Below are 15,336 nucleotides of genomic sequence, written 5' to 3' on the forward strand. Positions count from 1 at the left end.
AAGAATACTCTAATAGAGCAGTCATTCACGTATCATCCGAAAATATTTTTACATGAAACTTTTTACACAAAAATAAGGTGAATTATGGTAAATATTTTTAACACTTCATCTATAGTCTTGTTAGTAAACCATACACAGTAAAGATAACTGGTGAATGTAATGGCTAATTTGATACTCATGTAACTTTTTTATTTATTATCATACTGGGAAGACAGCACTAGTACTGCTAGGAAAAAAAGTGTATTGTAATACAATAAGATTGGAGCTTTTAGGTATAGTGACTGTCACCATACGTTTTTCAAGTTGTAGCAATGGAATAGGTGTTTACTGGCGGTTTGCATGGCAATATTTAGATGGAAACAAACGATTTTTGGTGTGTCTTTTTGTTCAATACAAGCTATGAGGTAGTGATGGTTATACTGTCACTGATAAAAGTAATGACAGTGATTGTAAACCTAACTATACAAAAATAATGAGGACTGTACCAGAATTGATGCAGAAATAATTTATTAGTAGTGACCTGACTCAGACTATACTTGCTGTTTTCTTACAGACAAAATCAGTTTTGTATTGCCTAGCTTCAAAATTTTTCTGTTCCTTTGGCTGAATCACATACCATTTGTATTTATACTGACCATGTATGTAAACTGTATAATGTGTCTCCCAAGCAACTATTCCTATATCTCTTTATACACCTTATATACCATCCTGACATTGTGTTTCACAATGAGTCATGTGATGCACAGTACTTTAGAGTATTCTCTCCTTTAGGTTCTATGTTACTATGACACCATCAAACTAAGTGTTAACTTCATTTTTGAGCAGAAACAGCCGGATTACAGCCCAAACCAGACTGTTTCTTCTTGCTTACACATCACTCCTCGTACAAGAACACTACAGAACAAGATTTGTTCTGTTCATATAGAAAAAAATTGACATACTCTAATAGAACAGTCACTGACATTAAAATCAGCAACAATTATAATTCATGGAAAACAATAATCAAAAGCCAAAAATTATCCACTGCTCAATATATTTTTTCTCCAACCTAGCTACCAGGTTACTTCTGGAACATCAAAAAGTGACTTGGTATTAAAAGTTGAATGGTTGAGTAAACAACATATGACTGCATATTCAAATCACTCTACATGACATTATGAAATAAACCCTTTAAGGGCATTACCATACAATGACAGAAGAAGAGGGTGATAAATCCTTATTTCATCAGCTTTACAAATCCAAATTGTCAACTCTTAATTTTAAAGCTCCCTGCAGCTCAATTTTGAGCAAATAATTGCACATCACAAAAATTCCACTATCACCTTTAATGATGATACCCTTATTAAAATAATATACTTTTGCAAAGAAAAATTGTACATGATCGTCATCATCATAACCACCATCTACATTATTCTTGTGGTACACTAGTCTGATCACTTTTCAGTTAGACTGTCATCCCAAGACATGTCACTATCTAAATCATCTTTTAGTTCAAATGGTTCCTGCTGCATATCTTCATCAACATCTGTGTATAAAATACACTTTATTACATTGTACAGAACAAAATATATTCTAATAAATGTGCACACAGTACTACAGTACAAATGCTAGGAATTTTAAGTAAGGATTATAGAAAGAAAAGGTAATGAAACAAGGGAGGCAGTCAACCTGCAGCTATACTAGTGCAAGAAAATTCATTTAAACGGAAGTATTTTCACTCTCCAGTGGTACTGCAACCACTGAAGCTGAATAGACTAATAATCTGCTGGCCACAACCCACTACAACCGATTTCCGATTATAGTAAAAACAGCTAATTATTGGCTTCTACCAATTACCGATCCAATTATCAGTACAACTCTAGTTTTAGGGTCTGATTACATTGAAATTTGGGTCCAATGGCAAATACTAGTATCAAGTTTGGTGTGAATTTAATGAACACTTTAGGAGTTATGACAGACTATTTGCATAAAGGATTGGTTTGTTGTCACACGTACAGGGTAAACCACTTTCAGGAATGAGATGAAAATTGGATTGTGGCCATTGTACTGTAGGAGTGCCTAGTGTTTCTTTTATCCATTCTTATTTTGATACAATATCTAGTGGACACATTGAATATAGAAAACCGAACCGAGTCATGCTGGCACGGCAGTTTTATGCGTGCTGGCCCAGTTTGGTTCAACTTGGTTCGGTGGGTGTTTATACTGTAGTAAAAATTGAGATGAGTCGTGCCAAACCGAGCTAGCGTGCAATGCAAAATCCAATGAAGTGTAGTAAGTGCACCACCAAAATACTCTAATAGTACAGTCAATATATTAGAGCATTCAGTAACGATACAAGTTATCATTCTAACAAGTCATCCTGTAAGCAATTCAGCTACGTAACAAGTCATCCTGTAGAGAGTTCAGCTATAAAGGGTTCACCTACAAACATGTCACTGTGTACTATATATAGGTAAACTCTCTACAGCGTGACTTGTTTGTAGCTGAACTCACTAAAGGGACACAGACACACACACACACACACACGCACACGCACGCACACACACACACACACACACTGTATATCTTACATTGCTGTCTACTGGAATCAAAGTCAATAAACAGTTTACGTCTTCTAATCTCCATACCATTTTTCTTTACTTGTTCCTTGGCTGCTTCAGGAGTGTGAAAACCCACAAAACCATACCTGAAATACAATGCCAGTACATATGTTACCTTACACACTGTGTATTATGAGCAAATTAACATTTCCTATCACCAAACAAATGTGACTACTCTATTAGAATATTCTACAGTAAACAGTATGTTCTATTAAGAGTTGGGCTGGGACAAATGTTCGAATGCTCATTTAATTCCTTACTATTCATATGCCTAAATCACAGTCGAACATTTGTTTTTCTTGTAGATGGTCTTATTTGTGTACTTAACTGGTGCAAAATCCTTAGTGTGCCAACATCCATTTTTCAGAATAAAAAAAGAAGTTTTTTCTGTGATTGAAAATTCATAGATAAAATACTCATTCGACTTGTTATTGTACACTAGCTTTAACCAACATTTCAATGGTAAAGAATGTATGAAACTTTAGTCAAAACAGTAAAATAAATACAGTGGAACCTCCTCTCTTAACAAACTCCCCAAATTATTATTAAGGACGCAATTCTATAATAAGGACAAAAATTTTGGTCCCAACAGGTCTGGTTATTAAACTAGGATTCAAACTGCATTTCAAGTACCCTTTTGATAATCCTGTGGATCTATTGAAGATTATTCTTACTGCAATGCTGTCAGGAAACAATGACTGGAGTTCAGCCTCATTCATATCATGTGGTAGATGACTCACAAAAAGAGTTCCACGTGCTCGTACTAAAGAAAATAAAGACAGACTTGATTGCAACATATCACAGGCCACCTGTTAAAATGTTTAGTAAACCAGGCACTGTTCATCCAATAAAAATATACTTTTAGTATTAAGTAGGTACATACATGAAATCGGTTGTTCTGGTACAAAATCATCACACAGAGAACCTGGTCACTTTTTGATACTTTTTGCTGAGCTCAGGTGAGCTTGATCTGACCACAATCTAGTAATTAACAATCAATTTTACCTTTTGATTTCTTATAATAGTAAAACAGTTTACAATAGCTAACGTAGGTAGGTTTCTATAGTTTTAATAGAAACTCCCCTTTAAACTTTAGTTCAGCAGTAGCTTTATTTATCATAAAAAAAACTAGATACTGTAGCACAGCATTTAGCATACACGCAACTTTTCATCCAGCAATTGGACTGACTTGTAAGAAGCACTTCTTCAGGTGTGCAGAGCATTTATAAGGGTTAAAGCATTATGTTTACTGTTGATTCTTAACTAAAAGTAGCCTATAAAGTATTCTAAAATTTCAAAATTATCTGTACAAAAGTCCTCATATATGCTTTATAAATTAAATTATTAGGCCATGAAAAGTTAATTATATGTTTCTGGTTCCCTTCCTGGTCATTTTTTACTGAATGAATTGTGCAATCACCATACAATAATTTGTAATGAATATTTATGTTGAAAGGTTTTCATGTCTTGTAAATTATAATGATGCACTAACTTTATACATTTTTCCCTATAATTCCATGTACTGCTATGTCTAATGTAGTGTACCACATCAAAAAGTTGCAAACAAGCCTGGTCACCTGGTCAATTTTGGGGAATTGGTAGGACCAGAAACATATAATTAACTCTGTAGGGTTTATTAAACAGTACGGTAGTACTGTTTAAGTAGGGTTTCCCCCAGAAATGATGCACCACCTAAAATGTCACCTTCAAAAATCATCCTAGAGACATCTTACGTGACGAAATCGCCTTTATGGAATAATATATTAGTCCATCTAACATCAAATATCGCGGATTGCGCATCCGTTTGTCATAAATTTTTTTTTTGGATTCGACCAAATAGCCAATCAAATGTGAGGACTTCCATTCAAATTTCGTTCTCATTGGCCCAATTTCACATGACACCACAGACATTGGTGACCACGGATGTGCAATCCGCGATACAACATTAAAATACTAATAGGTGGCCAGATATAGAATTTATAAAAAATAGCTAAAACTCGGATTTTAGTCTCTCTACCAGCCTGCCTGTCTGACCACAGTCACAAGGCTAGAGGCCAAATGAAGCAGCGCATGGCCACCATTTTACGCCACAATAACAAACTCACCAGTGGGATGTGCCTTTTGGGGTTTCGACGAGTGTGTGCCCTCTGCGCCTTGTGTTTCCTTTTATCTTTAATCAGGCTAGTCTTCTTCCTTCTCCATGCAATGAAACTATATCAAGGCGTTCACTTTTCCTATCAATGATATTTAGACACCACAAACTTATTGAAGCGCTTACACTTGGTAGATACCTGTAATTTCATGATAGGTGCAATGTCACGACTATTACACGATCTGGTTGATCAATAACGATCAAGCACCGAGACCATACCTCTTAACAATCTATCACGATGAGACACCCCATTATTATTGGCCTATCTGTATGCTAGCACAATGAAATAGTGACACACTCCCTGGTAGGAAAGGCGATCGTCAGAAGTTTCCCTAATAGAACAGTCACACGCATATAGCTGCATGCTATAAACAAACAAACTAGTATATTAAAATGAAGTAGGGATCCAAGCAATAAAAAGTAGCAAAATAAGATATGAATGATGGTATGTATTACAGCATAGCTCAGTGGGAAAATCCCTACTTTGGCATTGAACTATTTTCCCACCGAGCTATGCTGTAGCACCATCATTCATCTCTTGTTTTGCTACTTTTCATTGCTTGGATCCCTACTTCATTTTTAAATTTTTAATATACTGGTCTACATACAATATATTAAATCCTAGATCCACCACTATACAGACCATACTTTCACTATTACATTTGAGTGAGTAACAATACTAATGTTATACCCATCCCTATACATTAACATACGTTTTCTTTGGGATTTTTTCTTGGCAAAGTCAAGCTTCAGTGATTGACCAAATATCTTCACTGTCTTGCTCACGGCTTCTTTAGCTTCTTCATGAGTGGGAAAGCTGACATAACCAAACCTAAAATCAGACATGTCTCTGTTATATTGAAACCTACAGTAACTACAACACTCCGTTATCATATCTTTACTCTTTTTATATGGAGGACATGTTAAATAACAACAAGAATATACCAAATGTTGCATGTTGCTAGCATTCATTCAACTTGTAAAGAATCATATGTGAGAATATCAAAGTAAAATATACTAGCTGGAAAGCTACAGTAACAATTGAAATATAGTATTCAAATTGAAATATTTATGGTTCATCATAGTAGGCAGACATACACCCTGTAGGAAGCTACTGTAGACATGTATTACATAGGTGGCGGGAGGGAGGAGGAAAGTAGAGGGCTGAAGCCCACTTGGTAAGCCTCCTTTCAGGATTTGGGAAATTATATTTCTAGAAATAAAACAAAAAAGCTACTACAATGTGTTGATGTATTCTAATAGAATGTTTAAGTACCAGCGTTGAAACCGGGTCAGGTCATCCGGGTTGACCAGGTCACATTTTGTCTGGGTCATCTAGGTCTGACCCACTTTACAGATTAACTGGGTCTGACCCATAATGGATCGCGTGTGAAGCAAATTAATTAGTTGGATGAAGTGTGTAAACGTGTCATAGTCTAGTTCTGGTGCAACCCAGCTTCTTTTGTGAACCACGCCCACTTATCGGGGTGATGTGCAGTCACACCCATTTATCAGTAGTACTAGGTATGCACGAACATAGATTATATGGCATGAATACATGCCCATAGCTGCCTGCAGGCTTATGTGGAGCCATGCCCACTATTCAATTGTTATTGTATGAGACATGATATAGTCTTGCAATAGTCCAGCTTTAGTGAGCCACACCCACTTTAATACAGGGAAGCTGTCATACTGTTTGTAAGTACAGTGTAATAGGTATGTACACCCACTTGTAGGAAACGTATCTTGTTGTCTGCAAACTTACGTTGAACCATACCTACTGACTAATATTGTTAATTATAAACCTTACCTGTTTAGTTTTCATATAGCTACTCTTGTACTAAACGCACTAGCCAAGCACCAAAAAAGTAGCTCTAGGTGTACACCTCAGTTTTAATTAATCCGGATCAGCGGGTCATCCTGGTCAGCAGTAGTGACCTGGTTTCAACGCTGTTAAGTACTAATTAAGTGAGACAGGCTGGCTGGAAGATGAAAATTTGAGTTTCGGAAATTCTTTTTAAAATTCTCTACCCTGTATGATATTTCTACTAGTACACAAAATATTGGAATTTTCAACTAGAGTAGGGACCATAGCACATCGATAAAAAGTACTGAAACAAACTGGAGTCGGTATCTTGAGCACAGTAGGGATTGTTTTACTGTAATTTAATATCATGTACTACTCCAGCTTGTTTCAGTACTATTTATCGATGTACTATGGTCCCTACTCTACCTGAAAATTCCAAATTTTTTTGTGTACTTGTTTGTTAACTTTTTTGGAAAAATAAAATTATTATGACTGGTGAACCCGCAAATACTGCATCAAAAGAAAGAAATGACGCCATTTGCCCCAGCTACCAAATATTGTCTGAAAAGTGAAGTATCCATTATGCTTCATTGTCAGCTATGTTCAACCTGATATACAGCAAGAACTATTAGAAAAGTACCGCTGCAATCAAAGTAGCCACTATGAAAAATACGGATGGTTTCCGTTATGAAGGAAAGCCATCATGTGCTACCACCAAATCGACACCTTTAGCTGTCAGCAAAGATATGAATGGGACAGGACACAAAGGAGGACACTGGTAAGTCCATGAGAAATGCATTGTACGTACTGCGGACTCAGACTTGGGTCCAAATACATTGCATATTATTTAAATACAAATACTATAAACATTCCAAATACAAATGCAAATACTTTGGTCAGGACAGTATTTAAATACAAATACAAATACTTTCCATAGTATTTAAATACAATTTAAATACTTTAATTTCTGTATCTATGCTGTACAAATGCTAGTTGTGCTTATTAATTTTTGTTAACACTGTTACTACCAAGAGTACATAATAAAAATAGGGAGGGAATTTCAGCTTATTGTCATATTGACCCTTCATCAAATGTAAATACCAGGAGCAGCAATTGCCATTGTCATAAGCAGGATCAACACCAAGGCACATTTTGTAGCCTTCCTTGTGAACTGTACCATTGTAGCTTGAGGCTTTTCTTGTAGTTAAAATCCTTCACTTTAAAAACCACAGGAGCAATTTGGTTTCCAGATTGAGACAACTTGGCAGCTAATTTCTAATGGATTCCCCACTGTGTTGACTCTAAACTAGGCAAGAGATCTTCACCTCTGCTTAAGTGAGACAGCAATGTTTCAACTGTAGCAAGTCTTTGAGCATATTGGTTCATTATTGTAGCGAGTTCCATTGCAGTGTCATCAAGTTTCTGTCCTGTCATAATCAAAATATGCTTTTCAGTGTTCTCTTTGTTGTGATCATCTTGCCCTTTACGTGGTATCCTACTTCCACAACCTACCGTACTAAATTCACAATTGATCATTTCTAGTGGACACTTGCTTCTGTGGTCGCTGACGTCATCCCTCACTATTTTATTATGTACTCTTGTTACTACATATACACTAGTCAACTTCAAAGGAAAGGTAACTGTTTATGAATCCAGTGAAATATACACTTGAAAGTAGCGTGGACCAAAGGTGTCGAAAAGCTATGCATAGCTGATCTCACACTCTTTATGATCAAAGGTTCATTTGATTTTACCATCTTATTGTAGCAAAAGCATTTGAAGTAATTGTAAGTATTTAAATACATTAGGAAAGTATTTAATTACAAATACAAGTACATCCAGTTCCCAAACTACAACTCAAAATTTGTATTTAATTGCAATTAAATACAAATACTAATGTAATTGAACCCAAGTCTGACTGCGGTATGCCAAAATGCATGTGTCCGACTGAAGCAACGTCGAACAGTGAAAAAATCAAACCTGTAGCCTTAGCCGTTATCGAGTTACGCTTGTCTGGAGGCATCAGTCAGTCAGTTACTCAGTCAGTCAGTAGAAAATTTGGTTTAATATATATATTTTTTAAATCCGTAGCAACTTGTTGAAAGCATTTCGGGATGATCTGAAGGTTTGTTTGGGCTTAGTTTTACCTACCTCATCATTTTCAGGGAAAAGTAAGGCTGGTTTTTGGGTGATGTTTTCATGGGCCACACCCACACCTTTGTGGTTCCTACTATATAGTACTATCGTACTTTTGATGATGGTCTGTAGACACAGTATTTATAGTGGCGCTCATCACTTTAGGGGAAACAGTACTACTGTACTATTTGATAACATCATACAACTTATCATCCTGAGGCTGTAGATGTAGCTTTTTTGAGTCACTGTCTTAAAAATCTGCTTGTAAACTTTTCACCTTTGTCGAAGTAGTTTATTAATTGCAGTGATTCAGTTTTAATTAATTTGCTAGATCATATTGTTATTTGTGGTTACAAAATTCTTCTTCGACTGCTTTATTAGAGTATTTCAATCATTACTGGAATAATCTGCAAATAGTGCAAAGAAACGTTTTGATGTAACCCATTTATTAAGAAAACAAGCTTCTATTAGCCATTTTCCATTGGTACACTGTTCGTTTCCTGTTTCCCGAGAATTCGACTGTGTAATATAATAACAGTTAGCTACAATGGCTGGATATCTCGATAGGTTTATTGCCACTACAGTTCATACAGCTTCTATAGGAGCATGAGGTATGTATGTATGTTGCCACATGATCAGACAATTAGTGTCCGACTTAAATTTATTTGCCTGGACAAATGCTGTGTGTGTTTGGTAAATGTCCATTGACTGACTGTTATGCACCTGCTACGCCTCCCTCAGGAGGTATTGCCAAATGTGTGGTTGCTTTCTTTTGTAGAAAACAATGTGGAAAGTGATAAGATATGATGACACAATGATGCTATACTCAACCCACAATCAATCTATCTATACACTCTTTTCTAAGTCATTTAGAGACTGTCCACCCAGATCTTCGTGCTTTAAAAACCCTCGAGTTTACTTTATATAGGTTTTTAAAATCATGAAGATCCTCATGATTGGTCTCTAACTATAACCAAGAGTTAATAATCTCTATTATTAACTCTTGCTATAACAAAGTCATGAAGTTTCAAAGTTTAAAAATGGGTCAATTTTGTGTGTGAAAAAGGTACCTATTCACAAATCCAGTCACATTTCTCTATTCAGATTCTAAAGTCATAATTGCAGCTACACAGTACACACAGCAAGTGACCACTACACAGACACGTGCATCTCACCGCTTGGAAGATCCACTGAGCTTGTCTTTTACGATCCTGGTTGATCGACAGGTAGGGAAATACCATTTCAACTCTTCCTCGGTTACATCACGAGGTATCTGACTCACAAATATTGTTTTTAGAGTAGCTGAACTATGAGCATCAGCAAAGCCTAACACAAACACCAAACACATTTCATGGTACTACTACTACATAGTACCATGCAATTAGTTTGCACTGGTATGGTATCCATTTTACAGTATATACAATATTACAGTTGTCTTGGTGCAGTACTGCTGTGGTGCCTGAATGCTTTACATCATTTTGGTATACTTGTAGGATGGCCATGTACTTTAACAGTGATACCAATATGCCATGAATGGTGTGGAAATGGTCCTACATGGTGCAGGCACCAATTCTAATGCTGATATAATTAAAATGAAGGAATACTGTAGGTGCATTTGTTACCTATATGCTCCCTCTCCCCATAAGTAGTACACCGCTATTCCACTACTAGCTACTAACAAAGTTATGTTGGAAAAGGCCCCAAATCTCTGCATACCATTGTCTTTTTCAAGCATTTTAACATTACATTACACACATGTTAACATGCTTACCTCTGTATGGAACATGTTTCAGTTGATGATGGAGAAATGAAGGTCTGCTGAAGGCCCTTGTTATCAACTTGACACTGCTCAACATCATCACTTACAGCTAATGTAAGTCTACAATTGGGAAACGTACACACAGACAGATTGTTGCATTAAAGGTTAAGACGTATCAATACCATCCAACCAAAACAATGTTACTCCAAGCCACTAGTAACTGTTTGTTTTATGGACATCATACAGATATCAATTGATCTTGACTACAGTTCACAGACACTACCACCCCTTGTCCCCTCTTGTTTTTGATCAGATAATGCAAGTCTGGACATGCATTTAAATTTACTTCCTCTTAGACCAACACAATCACATAACAGTACAAAATGGGGTGATTCCATTTGCTTTGTTTATACATGGTAGCTTGCTAATAGGATGGCAGCACTGAAAACTTGAGAGTCAACTGGAAAATCCCAAACGGTAGGTAATAGGTATTATCACAAACTTTACCTACAAAATCTTAAAACTGGATCTGTCAGATATACAGGGTAGTTGACAGGTGACAGTGGGGCCAGCTGATATAGTTATTAACAGCAACTCCAATACTGGGATAACCATAGATTCTTGGTGTGTATAGGATCTAGGGGGAGACAGATAAGTTAAGTGGAAATAACTTCATGATTGGGGTACTTCAACTTTGATGGGCTGTAACTCCTAAACCGCTCTACAAAATCATCTAACTAAAATTATTAGTAGGCCTGGGATCCAAGCAATAAAAAGTAGTGAAACAAGAGATGAACGGTGGAATTACAGCATACGTAGCTTGGTGAGAAAATTCCAACATTAGCATATTTTCCCACTGAGCTATGTTGTAATACCATCATTTATCTCTTGTTTCATTACTTTTTATCACTTGAATCTCTACTTCATTTTTAAATTAATAATTTTTAATCTACTAGTTACGTAGTTAGGTTTTTTTGTTATAGCATATACAGCTATACATGTGTGACTGTTCTATTAGGGTATCTCGAGTCAGCTAGGGGGTGTGCCACTATTTCATAGTTCCATTGTGCTAGCATTATGAATACAGCTAGGCTAATAATAATGGGGTGTGTCATCATTATAGATTGTTAAGAGATGTAGTCTCAGTGCTCGATCGTTATAATCAACCAAGATCGCAATTAATAGGCATGGCATTGACCTATTGTATAATTACAGGTGCGTATGTGCCTAAATAAGTTTGCAGCATCTCTCGGTAAAGTGTTGATAGGGAAAATTAATGCCCCAATATGGTTTCATTGCAACAACAACAAGACGATGAGCCTGATTGAAGATAAAAGGAAAGACAAGGCATAGAGGGCACAAACTCATCGGAACCCAAAAAGGCACATCCCACTGGTGAGTTTGTTATTGTAGCATACAATGGTGGCCATGGGCTGTTTCATTTGGCCTCTAGGCTTGCGACTGTGGTCAGGCAGGCAGGCAGTGAGTCTAAAATCCTAGTTTTAGTGATTATTTTTTATATCCGGCCGCCTATTAGTGTTTCCTTGTTTTTAATGCAGTATTTAATGTTAGATGGACAAACATTATTCCATAAAGGTGATTTTCATCGCGTAAGATGTCTCAAGGATGATTTTTGAAGGTGGCATTTTAGGTGGCATTTTAGGTGGCATTTTAGGTGGCATGTGTCATTTTTGGGGGGATCCCTACTTAAACAGTACTACCATACCGTTTGATATTTGTGTTGAAGCAGGGTATGGTGATTGCCTGTACCAATGTGAAAGTATTTTGGTTTTTACAACAACGCAGCTTGATTGAAGTGATTGTGGGGAAAACTTGCAAAAACTTAGCTGTAGCCAAGTCTCAAGCCATTTCTTTCAATTGTACTTGCTTAGGTCTCATAGTTAATGGCCAACAAGTGTATAAATCTAGCCCTCCTCAAGGCCCAACCAACACAATTAAATGATTGAGTATTGAAATTACCTTTACACCACCTGAGGAAGTTAATGCAACTCTAGACTACTCCAAATGAGACTGTAGTTAAAGAGGATTTCAAGGTCATGAAACTGGTGATAACCCTAGCTAGCAACCACCAGAATTGGGTTTTCATTGTGGCTTTCAGAAATGCAAAATGGAAGGCTCTATGGGAAGTTTCTATATAGCAGCACAAGAAGTGGGTTTGGAAAAATATTGACATACCAATGTGGGTACCAGATAGGATGTGGGTGGAGGACGGGAAACTACAATCTCATTTGGAGTGGCCCTATCACACATTCTGCTGGATATTTTTTTGTCATATCATCCTAAATGGTTACGTAGAATCACTCACAATTAATTTTGGTGTGCTCAGACTACATGTTCCTGGTAACCAAATTTCAGTTTGTTGATTGCAAATTATTGAGGGTAATGTACAGACCTCTGAGTATAATGTACAACAAAAATACAACATATTACCTCCATCTCGACTAATCTTGAGTAGCCAGACTACTATTTTTCTTTTGTGTGTGTGTGTGTGTGAAAATACACAGAAATGGGAGACCATATATGGCAAGACTACATCTCGATTTCTTTTGTTGTTGTTTGTTTAAAGGGAGACTGCTTCAGTATAAAAATACTGCTTTTTGAGTGCCCTCAACATATATATATATATATATACAATAATTAATTAGACTGCATCTACGTACACACATACAGTTAGGGGGCATCTCCAAACTAATTTTGGTACACTTGACGTCATAATAATGTTAAGGGGGAAGGGGTTCAGCCCATGACGTTATTAATTTTTATTTAAGCAGTTATAGTGTAAACAGCTAGGAAGAGAGTGACATGATTACTATATTGTTTGTAGACTATGTTTTCAGGTGAAGAATATGTTTTGTACTTCTATTGCCAATGCATTGTTTTCATAGTGTGACACTAAGGAGGGCAGATCTGAAGTTAGTGTCATTATGACGTTAAGCGTACCAAAGGTTTGGAGATGCCCCCTTATGCACTTGTCAATTTCATGCCCCACCCCCAGGGAGGATGGGGGAATACAGGGGATTTGACAAATCGTGGTGTCAAATTCCCCACTACTGGGGCAAAATCAGCTGTCAAATCCCCACTATGTCCCCACCCCCATAGTAGGGGATTTGACAACACCTCAAGGATGACTAAGCACATATTTCATGCATGCGACCAGTAATAAACACCTGCCCTGTAGCTAGTAAAATTATAGCAAGTGCGATTTTATTGTTTAGAAATGCAACTACCAAAAATCGGTCAGTGAATTGGACAACTGTCAATTGCCCCAGGGGTGGGGACAAGAAGCAATGTCAAATCCCCACCTGGGGTGTGGGGACGCCCTGGGGTGTGGGGGGTGGGGCATGAAATTGACAAGTGCATTAGTGCAAAGACTGATCCAGTGTTTTGAAATGCTGAAGCTTCATTTCGCTTAAAGGTTCCTTGGCTCGTGTTGAGCACCTCGTATAGGCTCTGCCTCCAGTGCCTAACTGGTAAAGCAGATGAAAACAACAAAAACAAAAAGCCATACAGGGCAAGCTTTATAAGGGCGCTTATAAATGCCTACATGTACTCCGCTCGAAGCTTAAGGTTAGACTAGTACCTCAAACCTATACTAGCCTAGATTTAGACTAGTACCTCAAACCTATACTAGCCTAGATTCGGAATACTCACCTATCAGCCTACGTCTGCTCCGCTCTCCCTCCGAACTGCACTTTGTATCCTTTCCCATGTAACCACGTACTTGTTTTTACGCGCAGTGACTTAACTCAAGCAAGAAACCATTCCCTGGTTATGTTGATAGTATCCAAAGAGATGCGTAGAATTACGTTTCGTCTCGCAGATTTTAGCAGTTTCGCAAAACGTTTCTCCACAATAGGCTTTATAGCGCACAATAGTAACCAACCTGAATTTTCCATTATTTTTAGGTGATATAAATGTCTAAGTAATTTCTGTAAAGATAGCATATATATATGTCATAAGATATGACATTTTGCCCGGAAATTTGTGGTTTTCCCATCGTACATATCTATGTGAGGGGCTACAGTTGCCCCTTCTGGGCAATCACATAAATGAGATATTTCAACATATGGAAAAACTGGCCAAAAATCCTAAAGACTTCTTGTATCAATATTGCACTATGATAATTTGTAGTTAGGTGTGCCGAATGAACAATAATTTCTCCAATCTTTCAAATGGATGGTGTATATAGATCTTAAGATGTGACATTCTTTGAATCTCATGAATATGATGAATTTATGTGATTACCGAGAAGGGGAAACTGGTATCCCTCTCATAGTATGGAAAAATTGCAACTTCAAAATGTCATATCTTGTGACTTATATGTGCTATCCTTTTAAAGCTTGGAGAGGTTACTTTAGACATTGACACCTACAAATAAGGTACCGTACGCAAGGAAATTTTGACGTCAAGAAAATTTGACGAATTTGACGAATCGGTTTAATTCGTCAAATGTTTATAAGCGCCCTTAAGAGTACAGGTTTTGCCTACAACTTCTTCATTTTCGTCAACATTTTATTCGTCAAATCTGCTGAAGTCTGAATTCGTCAAATTTTTTTTGATGTCAAAATTTCCTTGCGTACTGTAAAATTTAGATTGCTAGGGGCAACAGTTAATTTTTCCCTTAAGAAATTTGTCTATTGCAGCCTATACTGGGGCTGTGGCCAGAATTTTATCTCAGGTATTATACATATATAGGTTCTTCAGATAAAAGGATATAGGCCTCTTTTGTGTAGTGTGATGCAGGATCGGTGTGCGACTGAAGCTGGGGACATGAAAATAGATACTGAATAATTTTTCAACAGTTAAATATTAACACAAAAAAATTTAGCTAGGTCTACTAAAATGTTGGACTTTTATAGTA

General features: G+C 36.9%; 1 protein-coding gene across 1 annotated transcript; it reads right to left on the minus strand.

The window, feature by feature from the left end:
* Positions 1 to 1,085: 1,085 nt before the first annotated feature.
* On the minus strand, positions 1,086 to 14,258 carry LOC136243648 (nucleolin-like). The gene is made up of 7 exons (XM_066035189.1): positions 14,127 to 14,258; positions 10,467 to 10,574; positions 9,871 to 10,021; positions 5,466 to 5,584; positions 3,234 to 3,363; positions 2,571 to 2,686; positions 1,086 to 1,525 (listed from the first exon to the last, which is right to left on the minus strand). The coding sequence occupies exons 2-7, from the start codon at positions 10,552 to 10,554 to the stop codon at positions 1,434 to 1,436; spliced, it is 696 nt and encodes a 231-aa protein (XP_065891261.1). The 5' UTR covers positions 10,555 to 10,574; positions 14,127 to 14,258; the 3' UTR covers positions 1,086 to 1,433.
* Between the last annotated feature and the right edge of the window lie 1,078 nt (positions 14,259 to 15,336).

The sequence above is a fragment of the Dysidea avara genome, chromosome 13, assembly GCF_963678975.1.
Source record: "Dysidea avara chromosome 13, odDysAvar1.4, whole genome shotgun sequence".
Taxonomy (NCBI): domain Eukaryota; kingdom Metazoa; phylum Porifera; class Demospongiae; order Dictyoceratida; family Dysideidae; genus Dysidea; species Dysidea avara.

What these genes read in the sequence shown, in the direction of transcription:
- LOC136243648 (XM_066035189.1), bottom strand. Translation starts at nt 10,554, where the DNA reads ATGATGTTGAGCAGTGTCAAGTTGATAACAAGGGCCTTCAGCAGACCT. An exon ending in GAAACATGTTCCATACAGAG is followed by an intron (nt 10,022 to 10,466) that starts GTAAGCATGTTA and finishes TGTTTGTGTTAG; the next exon opens with GCTTTGCTGATGCTCATAGT. An exon ending in TCCACAGGATTATCAAAAGG is followed by an intron (nt 2,687 to 3,233) that starts GTACTTGAAATG and finishes ATTGTATTTCAG; the next exon opens with GTATGGTTTTGTGGGTTTTC.